The following is a 16,909-nucleotide window of genomic DNA, read 5'->3' on the forward strand; positions in this document are numbered from 1 at the left end:
ACATACTACCACATTGGTTGGAGGATGGGGATCCATGTCGATAAGGATGTTGACATTTGTAGCTGTAGAATGGCCTTACATCTCTTAAATTGGTGTAATGACTTCCATGTTCGGTGTTAATATTCTTGTTGGACCGGATCATGTTACGTAAGGTATCATCATTGGAGCTATACTTTTGTGGCCACCTATGTAGTCTAACCCGGGTGTTAAAACTTTGTTATGGCAATCAAATGTTTGTCCAAGTGGGAGAATGTTGGAATAATTAATAATTTCATATGTGGGCTTCATATTCGATTGCAAAATTTTACGGGTTAGATATATGGCTCATAATGATATTTGTGTTTGGGCCAAATTTATTAAGTGATCAATTAGGCCTTTTACACCTTACGGGTTGTAATTAATTTGATGTGGTAATTTAAAGTATGTGAGTCGAAAATAAACCCTAATTAGAATTCTAGTCGTAATGGGACGGCTCAATTATTTCCTATATATAAAGCTAGGTCCCCCCTCCTCTCCATATGTTTTTATTGGCTTGCCTCATTGATAGCTATTACTTTGTGAGGAGCAAAGAGGGGAAGATCTTGTCTACTATTACAACTATAATTCATATCAACAATGGCTTTCACAGGTATGAATTCGATTTATCAATTTATCATTTTGTGATTCTTGATTCTTAGCATGATTGAAATTAAATATTAACATGAAAATATTCGTCCTCTAATCTTACAACTTAAGCTCCCCCCAGTAATTATTACAACCTTTAAATCACCTAATTTTTCAACCATAGTTGTTGATCGCTTATTCTCAATGTGGAATAGTACACTCAATTTTGAAACTTTCCGGATTGTAATACTAGAAATCCTTATTGTTGACATACGTACTAGTATCCAAAATATCTTTTACTTAATATAATTTTCTTGAACATTTTACGATCGTTAGAGTCCTCCTCCTCTATACCTCTATAACGTTCAAACCACGGTGTTAGAAAATCATACATCCAGCGCTACAAGACCTCTATCTCTATTAGTAATTTAATGTTATCACTTGTAGACGCAGTTATATTAACTCATAGCGTCACATAATTTTTGCTTTCTAGATTTCATGAACACCAAAACATCTCTATTAGGAAAGTGGTGTGCCCAATACCAAATTGACGCAGCAAAATATATGAAATACGATTGACACTCGAAACACTAGTTGATTGAATTGAGCTTCGAGAATTTAACCATCAAATATTTATTGATTCATTGGGAACACTAAATAATTGGAAGAATTGAGAATCTTCGTTAATAAACAATCAAATAACAATGAACTGTAATTTTCTAGCTTTTGAAAGAAAAGTATAAACATTAACTTACTCTTCTATACAAAGACAAATTCTAGAAAAATTAATCTAAATAAATATCCTATTAAACTAAAAACAAGGAAATAAATTATCTTATCAATAAATAAATAACCAATTTTTGTCTGAATAATAAAACAGGAGCTTTTAAATTTCAATTTCAAGAATCAAGATTTAAATTTATTATTTCACAAAACATGTTATAATTAAATTATTTATTGAAAATTCGATTATATTACACTCCACTTTTTCTTCTGTCTCAGACTCTCACACACACATAAACTCTCTCTCTCTCTCTCTCTCTCTCTCTCTCTCTCTCTCTCTCTCACACACACACACACACACACATTTTATGCACTAAAACTCCCTCTTCGCCTCTATAGACAGCTACAAATATGGAGGTTACTGATGGTGGCACTTTAGTTGATGATGGTTCGACGACTAGTCAACTACACAAATTTGGATGACATTTTTCATTTTTGTGGGCGGGTTGTGTAAGTAGAGTTGGCATTCGAGGCAGTCATCGGATGGCTACACATAATAGTCGATGATTGTAGATGAGGTGTGGTGTTGTAGTGGTATTGTAGGGTTGTGGTGTGATTAAGTGTGTTTTTGCACACTTATTTAGGTCACAAAAATGACTTAATTACGAGCAAAATGATTGAATTATGACTTAATCTCGTTACATTTGTGAATTGTAGGGAACACCGATAAATATGGTGAAATTCATGAGAAAAGACGTGAAAAAGGACTAAAATGACACAAAGTGAAAGTTCAAGAACCAAGGTGCAATTATCCAAAAGTTGACCCAATGAACAAATCAAGAAATTGGTTGAACCAAATACCAATTGATGATGCCTTGGGATGATGGAATGGAAAGAGTGAAAAAAGGAGGTCTAGAAGTGAAAGATTCAAGTAAAGGGACTAAATTTAAGAGAATAGAAATTGGAGTCTACCATGCGGCCGCATGGTAGAACTCTCGTGCGGCCGCACGACTGAATGCAAGGAATTTTTGATGAAACATGGATTAACCATACGGCCGCACGGATTAAAACCATGCGATCGCATGGTAGCTTTCTCGATGCAAAAATTTTCTTTCCTTATACGATTAAAACTCCTTTAGTAACTTAATATTCACGCAATATAAATATCAAAAAAAGGTCCAGAAATGAGGGGAACATATTGGGAGGCAGAAAAACACTTCTTGAAGAGGATTTGGAGTGCAAGAACGAAGATTGGCTATTAGAATTTCAAGATTTCTTCAAACTTTTATAATCCGGTGATGCTTATTACTCAAAACCTGATGCATTTTGTTCTTTTAACCATGCTAGGCTAGATTTTCATGTGCTAGGAGATCGATGAACCATGTAATTTGAATTTTAATATCCTAGTTTTGCAATTTGACATTAAGACAAATTTTTTTTGAATGATTTATATGCAATTAATGTTTCCGCAATTAAGGGCTCGTAATTGTGTGAATTTGGGTGATTTATTCTTGTATTCGAGAGAATTGGAATAGATTTGACATAATATAAATCATCGTAGGGTCCGATAAAGGATAGAAATATATCGCTATGTCCTACGTGAATCTTTAAGTGTTCATAAAATCGCATGCATTTTTACATATACCCTTGTCATAGAAATATAGGCCGGTGGTATGTAGAAATAGGTTTGATACATCTCGAGAGAAAAAGTATTGGATAGACTTAGGAACATTGATTCGTTACAATTGAAGTGTGTTGTCATATTGTGAAATTAGGGTTTAAAGTGATAATTGCATGTAAAATCGTGATCCTAGTATGTTTAATTTCTATTGATTATAATAACGTGCGTTCTCAGCATTTAGTTTTATTCTAGAGTGTTAAAATATTGTTTTGAGTCTTAATTTCAATTCACTCATTAAATTTGCGTAATTAGGGTTTCTTTTTGAAATTAGGGTTTTACTTAGGTTCACATCCACTTTGGCAATCCAGTTTCGGTTAAAGCTACGTTAGATAAAATTTGAACTAATCAATTTCTGTGGGATAATATTCGGACTCATTGAATCCATTTTATTACTTGTTAACGAACTGTACACTTACGGTAGTTTAAAATCGAAAAAAAATAATTTCGCGAACAAGTGCGGAGGTAAAGGTGGAGATGGAGGTGGAGGTGGCTGTGGCGGTAGTGTTGATTTTGGATTTGATGTAGATGTGGTGGTGATTGTGGTAGCAATGAGTATTATAGGTGATGCTAGTGGCCTGCGGCGAAACTAGAAAATTTGTTCAATGCGGGCATAATTTAACCTACGCGGAACATTGAGTTTTGGTTATAAACTTAATACTAATAAAACTATAAAACAAATCGCTATTATATTAAAAATGACATAGTTTATAATTAAACATGCTCCTTGTAAGCTTTCATATTTTGATATCATTGACGTTATTATCAAATAGTTGAAAGCAGAAACAAGTAATTGGAAACAAAAGCAAGTGAAGCTCAAATCAACATATGCCTAAAATCAAGCAGAATACTCTTAACCTTAACACAACTTTCAATTTAAATTCACAAATCACAACCTATATGTAGAATGCAATTCACAAAACTGAAAGCTAATACATGATATTAAATTAACAACTTTTATCTAACCTTAGTAAAACATCCAATTAAGTTCACCTCTGATAGAATTGGATTTGCGTAAGAGCTAGGTTGGGCTACTGGTAGGTAGTGGTGAAATTGAATCATGAGCCATTGCTGATATATTTTTTAAAAATATATATTTTTTATTGGGTTGGGCCTAAAAATTCAATGCCCGCACTGGACATAATAAGGCTCCACCCCTAATAGTGGCTGGGGAGTTGGTGAATTGGAAGAGTTGGTGGTGGTGGGTTGTACAGGTGGGAACGATGTTGGATTTCATAGTGCATTGCAGGTGGTGTTGGAAGTGGGTTGTGCATCTAAGTCTATGACAATTTGGGTAGCGCCTACAGTGGTGGAGTGGGGTAGGCAAGGTGGGGAGATAAAGAGTAATTTGAAATCAGTTAATTGGCTAATCATGATCGATTAATTTGATAATCTGTAACCGATAAATAAATTGTGACCAGTTAACACAATAAGTTGTAATAATCGATAAAAAAGTTTTTTTATGTAATTTATAACTAAATTTTTAATTGTGACTCATATTTCGTGTTTTGTAATTGTGACACAGTGTGATTTGTGACTGGTATGTAATTGTGGCCATAAATTATATGTTATTGTAACATTATTCTATTTAATTAATAAATGGGTCACAAACATTCTATCAGGTAGTCACAAGTTTATGATGATTATTTATTTATTTTTCTCTATTAAAAATTCCAATTTAACAGCTTAGACAATGAAATTTGGCCACAAAACCGGTGGGCTCACGGTCTATGGCCATCAGTTCAATACAATGACTCGTTTCGTTTAGAAAAGAGAGATTATTCATCTAAATCCATCATGATTGATTGAATCAACTCATTTAATTACATCAAATTTTCAACCTTCAATTCATTAATTATTGGAGTCAATTCACCTTTAAGAATTTCATATTGTGCATATATGTATCTTCACTTGGCGGAAATTGTTCAAAAGAAACTCCCTCCAATTTGAATATCAACAACAATACATGAATGTAACCGGTATTTATGGCAACATAAATTATCGAGCTAAATTTTATGCACGATTTCTCCATTTGATGAAAAAGTCCGTTTAGATGCTAAATATCCATGCGATGTGTGCACATCAAGTATGACACGAATGATAAATTGTTCAAAGAAAAATTTCCTCCAATTTGAATGCAAGCATCAATAATGGACAACAATCAATATTTATAGCAAGGAACAAGTTGTCATAGCAGTAGTCAAATTGGAGGGAAATTTTTTCCACACAATTTTACCTTATAAACAAAGTACCAAGTGAATGCTTTTTATGTCTAAATAGACGTTTTTAGTCAGGTGAAATATTGCTTGCACAACTTCAATAAATTGGAATCATAGATGTCATAAACAAAACATGGGAAACTCTAGAAAAATTTACTTGCTATTGGAAACTACATGCAAAAAAATGTTTGATAACAAAGAAAAAGAACGCTAAATTATTATTAATTAGTGGAAATTACTAAAATAGTTAATTTTTGGCTTTGCATTTACGAAAATAACACTTTTTTAAAGTCTCTGCAAGATTGTCAATTTTGGACATTTTTCCCTTTCTAAATAATTCAAATATCTTACATGTCATTTATTAAAAACTGATTTGACTAGATGGAAAAATAGTACATAAAATTTTAAAACATCATATCAGATGTTCTCACCTGACTAGTTAATATATATATATAACACTAAAATAGTAAAAATCCTCTCATTTTCACACTTGTATTTGTTGCTCTCTTTTCTTTTGATTTTTTCAAATTTATGAGTATTTGTTTTTCATTCTTCACAAATTTTGTCCTGGATTGTTACAATATACCTCATTTTTTCGATTTTTGTTCTCCATTTTTCTAGTTCTACTAAAATGTTAACATTATGGTTTATGTAAATTATTTACGAATTTAGTTCTTATAATTATGTTTTTTCACTTTTCTTTCATGTAACTAATGGTTATTGGTCATTATTAGGCAAATTGAGTTTGTGTTTAATTTTTTGAGTTTGTGAAATGAGCCAAGATTGAACTGAGTAATGCACAAATAAGCTTGGTTAAGTGTGTCTTTATATGATTATTCAAGGTTATTTAAATGTTGTTTTAAGCGTTGGATCAATCTATTTTCATTCTTGAAAATGTATTTGCATTTATAGATAAAACTTAAGGTTGAGTATATGAAAAGTGGTGCTATTTGAAGCTATGAGTATAACACTTATCATATTTGTTATAACTTGATCCTTCGTGTCCTGGAAAACCATATAATAGTAGAAGGGGAAATAAAGGATTTCAACAATTTTCAAATGTTGAAGTCGACAGTTAAATTGTCTATCTCGACAGTTAGTAAATGTTGAGTTTGACAGTTCAAATATCTAACCCGACGATTTCGACGACACTATTCAACAATTGAACTGCCATAAATTTCAGGGAAGCTTGAAAACCATGTATTTGATTCTTTAGAAGAAATTATTGAAAACATTAATAGTAATAATCAATTCTCAATTATAACATCACAATATCTTTCCAAAAATAAATAAGAAATAACTCGATACTTCATTACATATGGAATCGTTCACTTTTTTTGAAGGATGTTGGTATTTTTCCTCTTCAAAAAATATATATAAAAAAATACATTAGTGAATAAGAGATTCAAAAAGTTCAAAAACATTTAGGGTGTGTTTGATTACATTTATTTTTCGTGAAAAATATCAATTTTTCACCCAAATTCCTACTTAAAGTGTTTGATTGCTATTTTTTTCCATGGAAAACATTTTCCAACTTTTGAAAATATGCCTAATTTTCCTTGTTTTTAAGGAAAACATTTTCCTTAAGTAGATGTGGTTTTTATTTTCCACAAAAGATGGAAAATATTTTCTTTTCTAATTGATATTTTCCATGTCAATCAAACACACTCTTAAAGTAGTAAACTATAAAATGAAAATATAAACAATTTATAATAATTCACCTTTGATATGGATGATCAATCCAATAACTTTCCCTTGTTGATGATGGAGTGAAGAGGGTGAAGAAGGAGGTAGGGTTTGTGTAGTTAAGTGTTTGTTTGTGTGTGTGTGTGTATTTTTTATTTTTTTTAAAAAACTTTTTATCCAATTTTTTTAACAAAAATTCATAATATCTGATCTCAAATGTTTAAAATATACAAAATAAATTATCACATCACACCATTAATTATATTTAAATCAAGCATTTATTGCTTCTAAAAAGATGTGACAAAGGGTAAATGGACATTTTTAGCAGAAAGTGACATTTTTGCTAAAAATTGATGCAAATGAAAACTTTTTTTGAATTTTCAATTTTAGTGACATTTATAAAAATTCATCTTATTATTATTGTTATTATCAATAGTAGCTGTTAAAAGACCTGTGAATTATTCAGACAGAAATTCATAGCGAACTGATAGTGACATCATGTCATTGCACACTTGACATTTTTTAAAAGAGTGTTTGATAAATATTTTTATGTAAAAATACATTTTAGAATAGTAAATGTGTGATTGAAAAATAAAGAAATTTTTTTGATTTATGTGTAATATTATTTTAATGAAGAATGTGTGGTTGAAAAGAAGAGAGAGAAAAATACATTTTGAAAAAAATGACTATCAAACGAGGTCTAAAATGTCATTTGTAATATTATTTGAGCTCTAGCAAGTAGCTGGTGGATTCAGTTGGTCCAATAAGGTGTGTTTAATGATTAAGATTTGGTAGAATAACAGCACTACGATTATTATTGATTGAATTCCAAAGTTGATTAAACATAAACTTAACCAGAGCACAAACTGAAACTTCTTACAGAATTCACATATGTGACCACAACCTCTGTCAAGTATTAAACTGGGAATATAAATATAGAACAAAAATACATCGAGCACTACCACTTGCACCAATCTACCATAGAATCGGCACTACGACCCGAGCCATTACCATGGAAAATAGAAATCGGCATGCTCGATCGGACTCCCTATTCTTGCATCTTTCTTGTAAAAAGGTATAGCTGTAGTATGTTGATCATGTTATCTTCTAATTTACAGGGAAAAAATTTAAAAGGTCTCAAATTTAAACGTAAATCACTGAGCATGCAGAAATCCTTTGTCCTCCAAATATGATACAACTTGCCCCGCCATCTCATTAGGCGTAGGGCAAACTCCATCTTTCTGTTTTATCTCAATCTGAAATGACCAGGAGCCAGTGTTAGAATTTTTATTTTTTTTTTAAATAATAATAATAACAAAACACAAAGCATCATACTTGGAAGGAGAGGAGGAGGAACAAAAAAAAAAAAATTATTTGCGTCATTTTCGCTAAAGTACACACCTCACAATTTAAAGGCGGTTCATAAGGATCATCTATTCCAGTAAAACCTGAAACGTAACAATGACAGTCAAACAAGGAAGGGGATTTAAATATTACATCCAAGTAATTGAGTAGTAGAAAATGCTCAAATTCTCATTGGGGTTTTAGCTCAGATATTAGAATTTTACTCCAGAACAAGCAATGTAGATTAGTATCTCGGATTGATGAAAGATAAACGCACCTTTGATCTTTCCAGCACGTGCAAGCTTGTAAAGACCTTTCGGATCTCTTCCTTCGCACAATTCTAGAGGCATGTTTAAGAAAACCTGGAAATTAAATTTGTAATTACAGGTCAATTCATTTCATAATTGATACTCTAGAATTATTTGAAATCTTGAAGACTTGCCTCAACAAAATTTGCATCGGGAAGCAAAGCACGACAAGCATTACGGTCCTTTCGATAAGGAGATATCAGACTAGCAATGCAAATTAACCCAGCATCAGCAAAGAGCTTTGCAACTTCCCCTAAATGGATGAGAGAGAGAGAGAGAGAGATCATAAAAGAATTTCTAAATCCTCAAACATGACAATTTTGCAAACTACTATACCTCGTATTCCAAAGCGGTGAAAGAAAAAATGAGACTTTCCTCTTACAACCATACTTGTATTAACAATATTCCAAGAAGCTTTAATCAAAATTCAATAGCTATAACTACTGGCAAAAATCAGTTTTTAGAATGAAGAAAAACAAAAGTAATAATAACCTAATAGTAGCCATTACTCTATACATTTCTAAGCAGGGTGACTTCAAGAGAGATATTTAGCACAAAAAAGAAAAGAGGAGGAAATTTGTCTTTCTTCCATGCAACATCACGTGGTAATTAAACTATCTAGCTGAAGCCACCAAATGATATATTTGTTACTTTAGATATGAAATAACAATGATCTTCAATCATGAACCTGTGTTTCTTGAAGTGTAGCAATTAGTGTTAATATATTTTGATGATGAAGTGAACCAGTTTCTATATTGAAAAATCCATTATGGTTACTGGAACACGGTGCTCAAAATTAATTACTTAAACATCCATTAATGGAGAAAATTGTTCAGTTTTACAACTTCACTGCATTTCATTGCTAAAAATCATTTTTTCAGCCTTTTTTTTTTTTTTTTTTTTTTTTTATATCTAGGGGATCAACAGCTAAAGTGCTACAAGTTCACATTAAGATGTATTAGCGTCCAGTCTCAAGGAGAGGTGATAAATAGAGAATGAGAAAGGGTATTGGAGTGAATAAAGAATACAGTTTCAATTGTTTATGTGAAAGAAGAAACGTAGAAGAGCAATGTCTCGAACGAAAGAAACATATTGTAGACCCAAGAGAAAAAACAGGGGAGAATTTTTTTATTTTTTTTTTAAACTATTGGCCTATTGCTTCTCTTCCGTACCTTCTCAGCATGTCAACATAGTTAATCATTTTTTTAGCAAAAAGCAATAGCTTCACTTACCGACTCTGCGAATATTTTCTGTCCTATCTTCTGGTGAGAAACCGAGATTCTTGTTAAGACCATGCCTAAGGTTGTCTCCATCAAGAACATATGACAGATTTCCCCTGGAGTGCAATTCTCTGCCCAGTGAGCATGCAAGTGTACTTTTTCCTGCATGGTTTGAAAATAGACATTTCACATTGTAAACACTTTTAACAGCTGATGATAAGGTAGTGATAATAGAACAGCTAATATCAACAAGATGTGGACAACAGTTAAGCAACAGTGTATAACGATATTCAAAGGACTAGTCAAGTAAATCTTTGTACACTGATTTATGAATTAAAATTACGGTACTGTTAGATGAGAACTTAGGAGATCAACCCAATTAGTGTATAAGCACTTCATTTGAAAGTAGCTATAAGGACGAGATGAAGTCCAAGAAATTGTTAATTAATAGCAGGACAACACATTATGGTGCATTGCTATGGTGTAACAAGGTTTTACAAGTAGATACTGGTAATGGAATTTATCACAAGCTGAAGAGACATAAAAGGTAGAAAAGAATACAATAAAACCACACTAATTGAGACTGGGAGGAAAAGATAAAGTAAAAAAGATATCCATTTATATGCTGACCCGATCCACTGAGGCCAGTGATCCATACGACACATCCCTGTTGATTAAGCAGCTTTTGTCTGTCCGCCTTCCCGACAGGACATTCGTGCCAGAAGATGTTAGTTGAATTTCCCAAGGTAGCCATCACAAGAAATACTATTCTGTTTCCTGTTCAGAAATAGATATTCAGCTTTTCTTTTATCAATTCTTTAATAAAAGAGATCCTATTGTTCTCCAAGTCGAAACTTATAAGTGAAAGGCTTTTGCACTTGCTGTTAAATGGACCACTATTCACACAATGAGACTACCTAATCTTGTTTTAATGCTACTAATTATAGTGGATTCATAAGAAAGGACTGTATTGCGTACATAACTACATGTGCAGGTAAGGACATATTTTATCATAAAGCAAAGCTCTAAATTCTCGAAGGAAGAGATATATACAATAAAACAAATGGAAGAGAAATGCATTGAGGCACAACATGTAAAAGTTGCAATTGGCATTGAATGAAAGATTAGTGAATGAAGTAATTAGTAGAACGAAGCATGCACAAAGTTAACAATAAAGAGGGAAACGCAAACATTCATCCCATCACTAACCAAAATGATTAAATCCAAATAGAGTAGTTGCAAATTAAAAAATATTGATCTCAAAAGTGTAACAATGGTTATTTGGAACTAAAATTCTGTGATAGAAAAATATGGTCGATGTGCTTTTATCATGTTGACAAATCAAAATTTCCCAAAGCTGTGTGTATGCAACATGGAGGACCTTGGAAATGAAAATTATCAAAATCCAATTCAAATCATATCTAATTTCCAGAATCCCATTCAAAGGACACAATTCCGTTCATGTAAACACAACGAATGGACATTCGAAAGCAACGTATCCAGCAAATGATTTCACCATTATTTCGTTCTCAATACAGATTTTCCCAGAACAGAGGTACCTACAATATGCTCTCTGGGAGGAAATGGAGGATCACATTTCAAAAATTATATTCTAGAAATCAAAAAAGAATAATAAAAAAATTATTTCATCATTCAATAAAACTACGAGCAATTGCAAAATACAAAAAATAAAAAAAAAATAAAAAATAAATGTATGATAGCCCAAGAGAGAACCCGCATTATCTAAAACATTGTATATGCGGGATCAAGAAAAAGCCCAGAAAAAATTACAAATATATTATGGTAAATCAAATGAAAGCAAATCTACAATAAGGAAAAGGACAGATCAAATACCTGGGAGGGGGGAGGAAAAGAAAAGAAAAGAAGGTTGTGAAAAGGGGAATCTGTAATATGAAGTGTAGTGTATTGGGAGTGTTGAATGTGGACGTAATTTGTGATGTTAGGGGGGGCAATTACATGTGAACATTCTGGGAAATGGAACGCACTCTTAACCCTTCCAACAACGAACTTTTCAAGATTTGGGTTCTGCGTTGACGGTGAAGCCAAGCCCCCACACCTTCAAGTCTATTTTCATTTTTCAATTCTTTTTTTTTTTTCCTGAGTTATTTACGCCAATTTTAAGCCATGGTATAATTTAAAATTTTAATGTCAATCAAAATTAACTATTAATTTTAATAACATATTTTACAAATCCTTGAATCACACATTTATCAACTTTTATTAACATCTATTAAAAATTTGATTTTAATTTCCTCTGAACAAAGACTAAGAGTGTGTTTGATGAAGATTAAAATTAGATTTTTTAGTAAATTGTGATAGAAGTTTTAAAATATTTTCATAAAAGATGTGGTTAATATTCATTTTTTAACTTTGACTTAAATTAAAATCAAATTTTAATTCATACCAAATATGTTGTAAATATTGTTAAATATATGAAATACACACTATCTTTTTGAAACGAGAAATTCCAATTTCATGTCAATAAGATAAACATATTTAAGGAAAACCCCGTTTGGACAGGGTTAAATCCCAGCAAAATAACAGGGCACCCATGTGGTGCCCCCTATTGGAAGGGAAGCTGTCCATGAGCACCCTATTTTTTGGCTGGGATTTCACCGTCTGGCCAAAAAGCAAGGCTCTACACTTAATTGAGTAACTTTATTATGTCATTTGAATGGATGAAAATTGATGACATGATTGTCAATAAATGATAATTATTATGTATTTCATTGAAATCGTACTTATTCCCGGTAACAACTATCACGTATCATGATCCTTATTTATTGATGATATGTCATTAAATTCTATTGTGAAGTTGAACGAAGTGACCTTAATTGAAATTAAATTAAAGTACAATTATCCAATTGAAATCATATTAAAGTTGATTTACCCGATTGAAATAGTCAATTGTATAAAACTGAAGATTTGACACCAGAGTGAAAATATAGTTAGAGTTCACCTCTTTTTAAACCCTGAAAGAACGTTAATTACACAAGGAAAAAGGAAATGCATTTGAAAAAAACTTTTGTAATAAATATAAAAAAAAAAGCTTATTTTTTTCAATTTCATTATTTTTATTGAAAATGCGTAAGAAAATAAAAATTAATAATTGCCAAAATATGTAAAATTTGTAACAAATATATAAAAATTAAAACACTTTTTACTTGACAATTTCTATATTTTTAATTTCATTATCCCTATACCTTAAAAGACTCTTACCAATAGTTACTGTTCATAGTTGAGTTCCACCTTTTCACACTTAACTTTGTGAAACTGGTTTGGCAATTTTGATGAGCCGGTAGTTACTGTTGATGAGCCCAAAAGTTTTTTGTATCACTCATTCAATTTTTCAGACTTCAAATTCATTTCACACGTCCGCTTTTTGATGAGTTCATCGCTTCACAACAAGAAATCACACCCTAAAAAGAAGAAGAAAGGTATAATCGCCCAGATGCAGTCCATTTCATCTCTCTCTTTTTTTCCCTCGTTTTGAGTATTGAGCTTGCAAATGAGGATTTTAGATTAGTTCATGTGAAACAAGGGGATAAAGATGTGGTGGTTTTCAATTGAATTGGAGAGGAACTTCAGTGGCCGTTAGCGAAGTATGGGGCTGTGATTTTCCATTTTCTTGCAAAGTTGTGGTGGTTTTCGCTCCAATTTTACTTTTCTTGCAAAGCTTCTTCCTGACCAATAATATATTACTCATTAGCACAAGTGTTCTACTTCATTTCAACTCTATTTCTCTCATTTTTCTTGTACGCTTTCTTCATATTTTCATCTTATTTTTCCTTACTTTACCTCGATTTGGCCAAGAAAGTTAAGCTTTTGTTGGATCTTTGCTTGTTTGTGGATTTATTTTTTAGCTTTCTTTAAAGTATTTTTACATTTCTGGTGTGTGAAAATTTAGTTAGATTATCTTCATCTACTTCAAATGCTTCAATTTTTGCTTGATGTGTATTATTTTGCTAGGTTTTTGCTCTTTTGGGATTTCTTATACTTTTGAAGGTGTTTTCCAACTAATGATTTTGGTTTTTTTTTGGCCTCCAAAATAACTAGGTATCCACATCTTAACTACAACCTGTAACACAGCACCAAAACCCCATAAAAGTTTTACCTGCTAGCTAGCCAACGTACCTACATCTTGTCTTTAAATTTTGGCTTACTAATTTAAATTAAATTTTGACCTTTCACTTGTCTCACCTGTCTTGTTTAGACAATTTGATTGGAACCACTCTCTAGTGCTTTGTTGATGAATTTTGTAGCTCCTACTATGCTTGCATGTTTAAGGGTGTTGTATTTAGCTTTCTTGTTATGATTTCCAATTAATTAGGATTGATAAAACATATATCAGGATATGAAGATGCCACCTTACAAACTCAACGAAGCCTTGACTATTTACACTTTGGCTAGAATTTAATATTTAGCACATCACTATGTGCAGCTATGATCTTGTGTTCCTAGGGGATTATAAATGGCAACATGACTGTTGGTGACTTGATAAAACTTTAATCTTCTTATTCTTTTGGTTTTAATACCATCAAACCTAGAAAAAAGGAAGACTTATACCATCAAATGATTAATGATATTGATGCTTCAACTTTTTTCCTGCAAGTCGTGGAAAATGGGCTACTTTTCGAGTTGTCTCTTCCACTCAATGTCCTGGGAAGTGTTTATCAGGAAATAGTATAAAGGTTGGTTGCATTAAGTCTTTGTTCCAATTACTAGAGGTAAAATCTCATTTTCAGAATTCCCTTACATTCCAATTTATAAGGTCTAATGTTATACAAATTCATTCTTCTCCTAGCATGTATAATCATGGTTTTTACTTTGTTCCCACAAAATAGCTTTGAATCAAATACACCCTCTACAACACCCCCATCTAATTCTATTACATGATTGTGTATTGCAACCTTGTGAATGAATGAGAAATCATCCTGCAAACCCATGATCTTTTAGTAGGGGAGTAGGGGACAAAATATTTGCAATTTTATAATATTACGTACATGTGCAATAACTAATTATGTTTTTCTGAATTACTTTCATAAGCATGTTTTGCTAATGCTGGAAGAACTAAAATAGAAGATTCCACGGATGAAGAGATGCCAAGTACATCTAGGCATCACTTTTTAGAAGAAAACTTTTGTGAGTCATTAAATACAAAACTTTCCAAGGTCTTCATTTAGCAATATTTTTTGTACTTCGTGCATTTGCATGTGTGATACTACTTAAATATTTTTACATTATTGTGAATTACTTGCAGCATCTTGGAGAATCTCCTTTGCCTACTTATGAACCTATTTTTCCTTGGGAAAATAAAAGATCAATTATCTTTGGGCAAAAAATTCCAGCAACCAACACATCTCAGTATACTTGGTCTCTCTTTCTTTCTCTACATGTGTTCGATCTCTACTTGAATTTGTCTTTATTTTCTCTATTTTTTTTATTCTCGATATGATCTCTCTTGATGTATCTGTTTGTTATTGTAGTGGGCTAAAGATTGCGGTGAAAGTGTAAACTTTGACACTTTAGGTTGAGCTTCTTTGTGAGTTTGTACATTTGTAGTAACCGCTCACTTGTTTATTCTAGTGTTCCTTTTCATTTAGTTTTGAGCTGCACATTGTTCACAACTGAGGTACAGAAGTTTTCCTATAAAGCCATTTTATTTGCACAGTTTGGTTATATATTAGGTAGGAAGGGAGAAAAACTTTCGAAAGATTTCATTTACTGCATGTTATCAGCTGAGACCCAAGATGTCAACTGTTATTATCTTTCTTCTGAAATTATGAGAAATGAATTTTTGCTTTCTTTGTCAACTGTCCTGCTCAACACCCCACCCTTTTGGTACATGAAAAAATGTTATATTATACATCAAAGGTTTAAGAAAAAGTCACCAAAAGAAGACATATAAATCTATTTTTTAGGAACGCTAATATTACCTTGGAAATAACAAAGCCGGTGCATTGCCCGGACAACCAACTAGTTTTTATTGAAAAGATGCATCTAAAGTTGCTTTTTTGTTTTACGTCATCTTACATTTTCATTTGAATAATTTAAGAGGCTGACACTTTAGGTTGAGCTTCTTTGTGAGTTTGTACATTTGTAGTAACCGCTCACTTGTTTATTCTAGTGTTCCTTTTCATTTAGTTTTGAGCTGCACATTGTTCACAACTGAGGTACAGAAGTTTTCCTATAAAGCCATTTTATTTGCACAGTTTGGTTATATATTAGGTAGGGAGGGAGAAAAACTTTCGAAAGATTTCATTTACTGCATGTTATCAGCTGAGACCCAAGATGTCAACTGTTATTATCTTTCTTCTGAAATTATGAGAAATGAATTTTTGCTTTCTTTGTCAACTGTCCTGCTCAACACCCCACCCTTTTGGTACATGAAAAAATGTTATATTATACATCAAAGGTTTAAGAAAAAGTCACCAAAAGAAGACATATAAATCTATTTTTTAGGAACGCTAAATATTACCTTGGAAATAACAAAGCCCGTGCATTGCCCGGACAACCAACTAGTTTTTATTGAAAAGATGCATCTAAAGTTGCTTTTTTGTTTTACGTCATCTTACATTTTCATTTGAATAATTTAAGAGGCTGACACTTTAGGTTGAGCTTCTTTGTGAGTTTGTACATTTGTAGTAACCGCTCACTTGTTTATTCTAGTGTTCCTTTTCATTTAGTTTTGAGCTGCACATTGTTCACAACTGAGGTACAGAAGTTTTCCTATAAAGCCATTTTATTTGCACAGTTTGGTTATATATTAGGTAGGAAGGGAGAAAAACTTTCGAAAGATTTCATTTACTGCATGTTATCAGCTGAGACCCAAGATGTCAACTGTTATTATCTTTCTTCTGAAATTATGAGAAATGAATTTTTGCTTTCTTTGTCAACTGTCCTGCTCAACACCCCACCCTTTTGGTACATGAAAAAATGTTATATTATACATCAAAGGTTTAAGAAAAAGTCACCAAAAGAAGACATATAAATCTATTTTTTAGGAACGCTAAATATTACCTTGGAAATAACAAAGCCCGTGCATTGCCCGGACAACCAACTAGTTTTTATTGAAAAGATGCATCTAAAGTTGCTTTTTTGTTTTAC

The 16,909-nt window shown here is 32.1% G+C and overlaps 1 protein-coding gene across 1 annotated transcript; it reads right to left on the reverse strand.

The window, feature by feature from the left end:
• Positions 1-7,728: 7,728 nt before the first annotated feature.
• On the reverse strand, positions 7,729-11,859 carry LOC111399477 (adenylyl-sulfate kinase 3). The gene is made up of 7 exons (XM_023026786.1): positions 11,636-11,859; positions 10,412-10,558; positions 9,794-9,943; positions 8,696-8,814; positions 8,531-8,615; positions 8,311-8,357; positions 7,729-8,165 (listed from the first exon to the last, which is right to left on the reverse strand). Exons 2-7 carry the CDS (start codon positions 10,533-10,535, stop codon positions 8,064-8,066), a joined length of 627 nt encoding a protein of 208 aa, XP_022882554.1. The 5' UTR covers positions 10,536-10,558; positions 11,636-11,859; the 3' UTR covers positions 7,729-8,063.
• Between the last annotated feature and the right edge of the window lie 5,050 nt (positions 11,860-16,909).

Source organism: Olea europaea, chromosome 9, assembly GCF_002742605.1.
Source record: "Olea europaea var. sylvestris chromosome 9, O_europaea_v1, whole genome shotgun sequence".
In the NCBI taxonomy this organism is placed as follows: Eukaryota; Viridiplantae; Streptophyta; class Magnoliopsida; order Lamiales; family Oleaceae; genus Olea; species Olea europaea.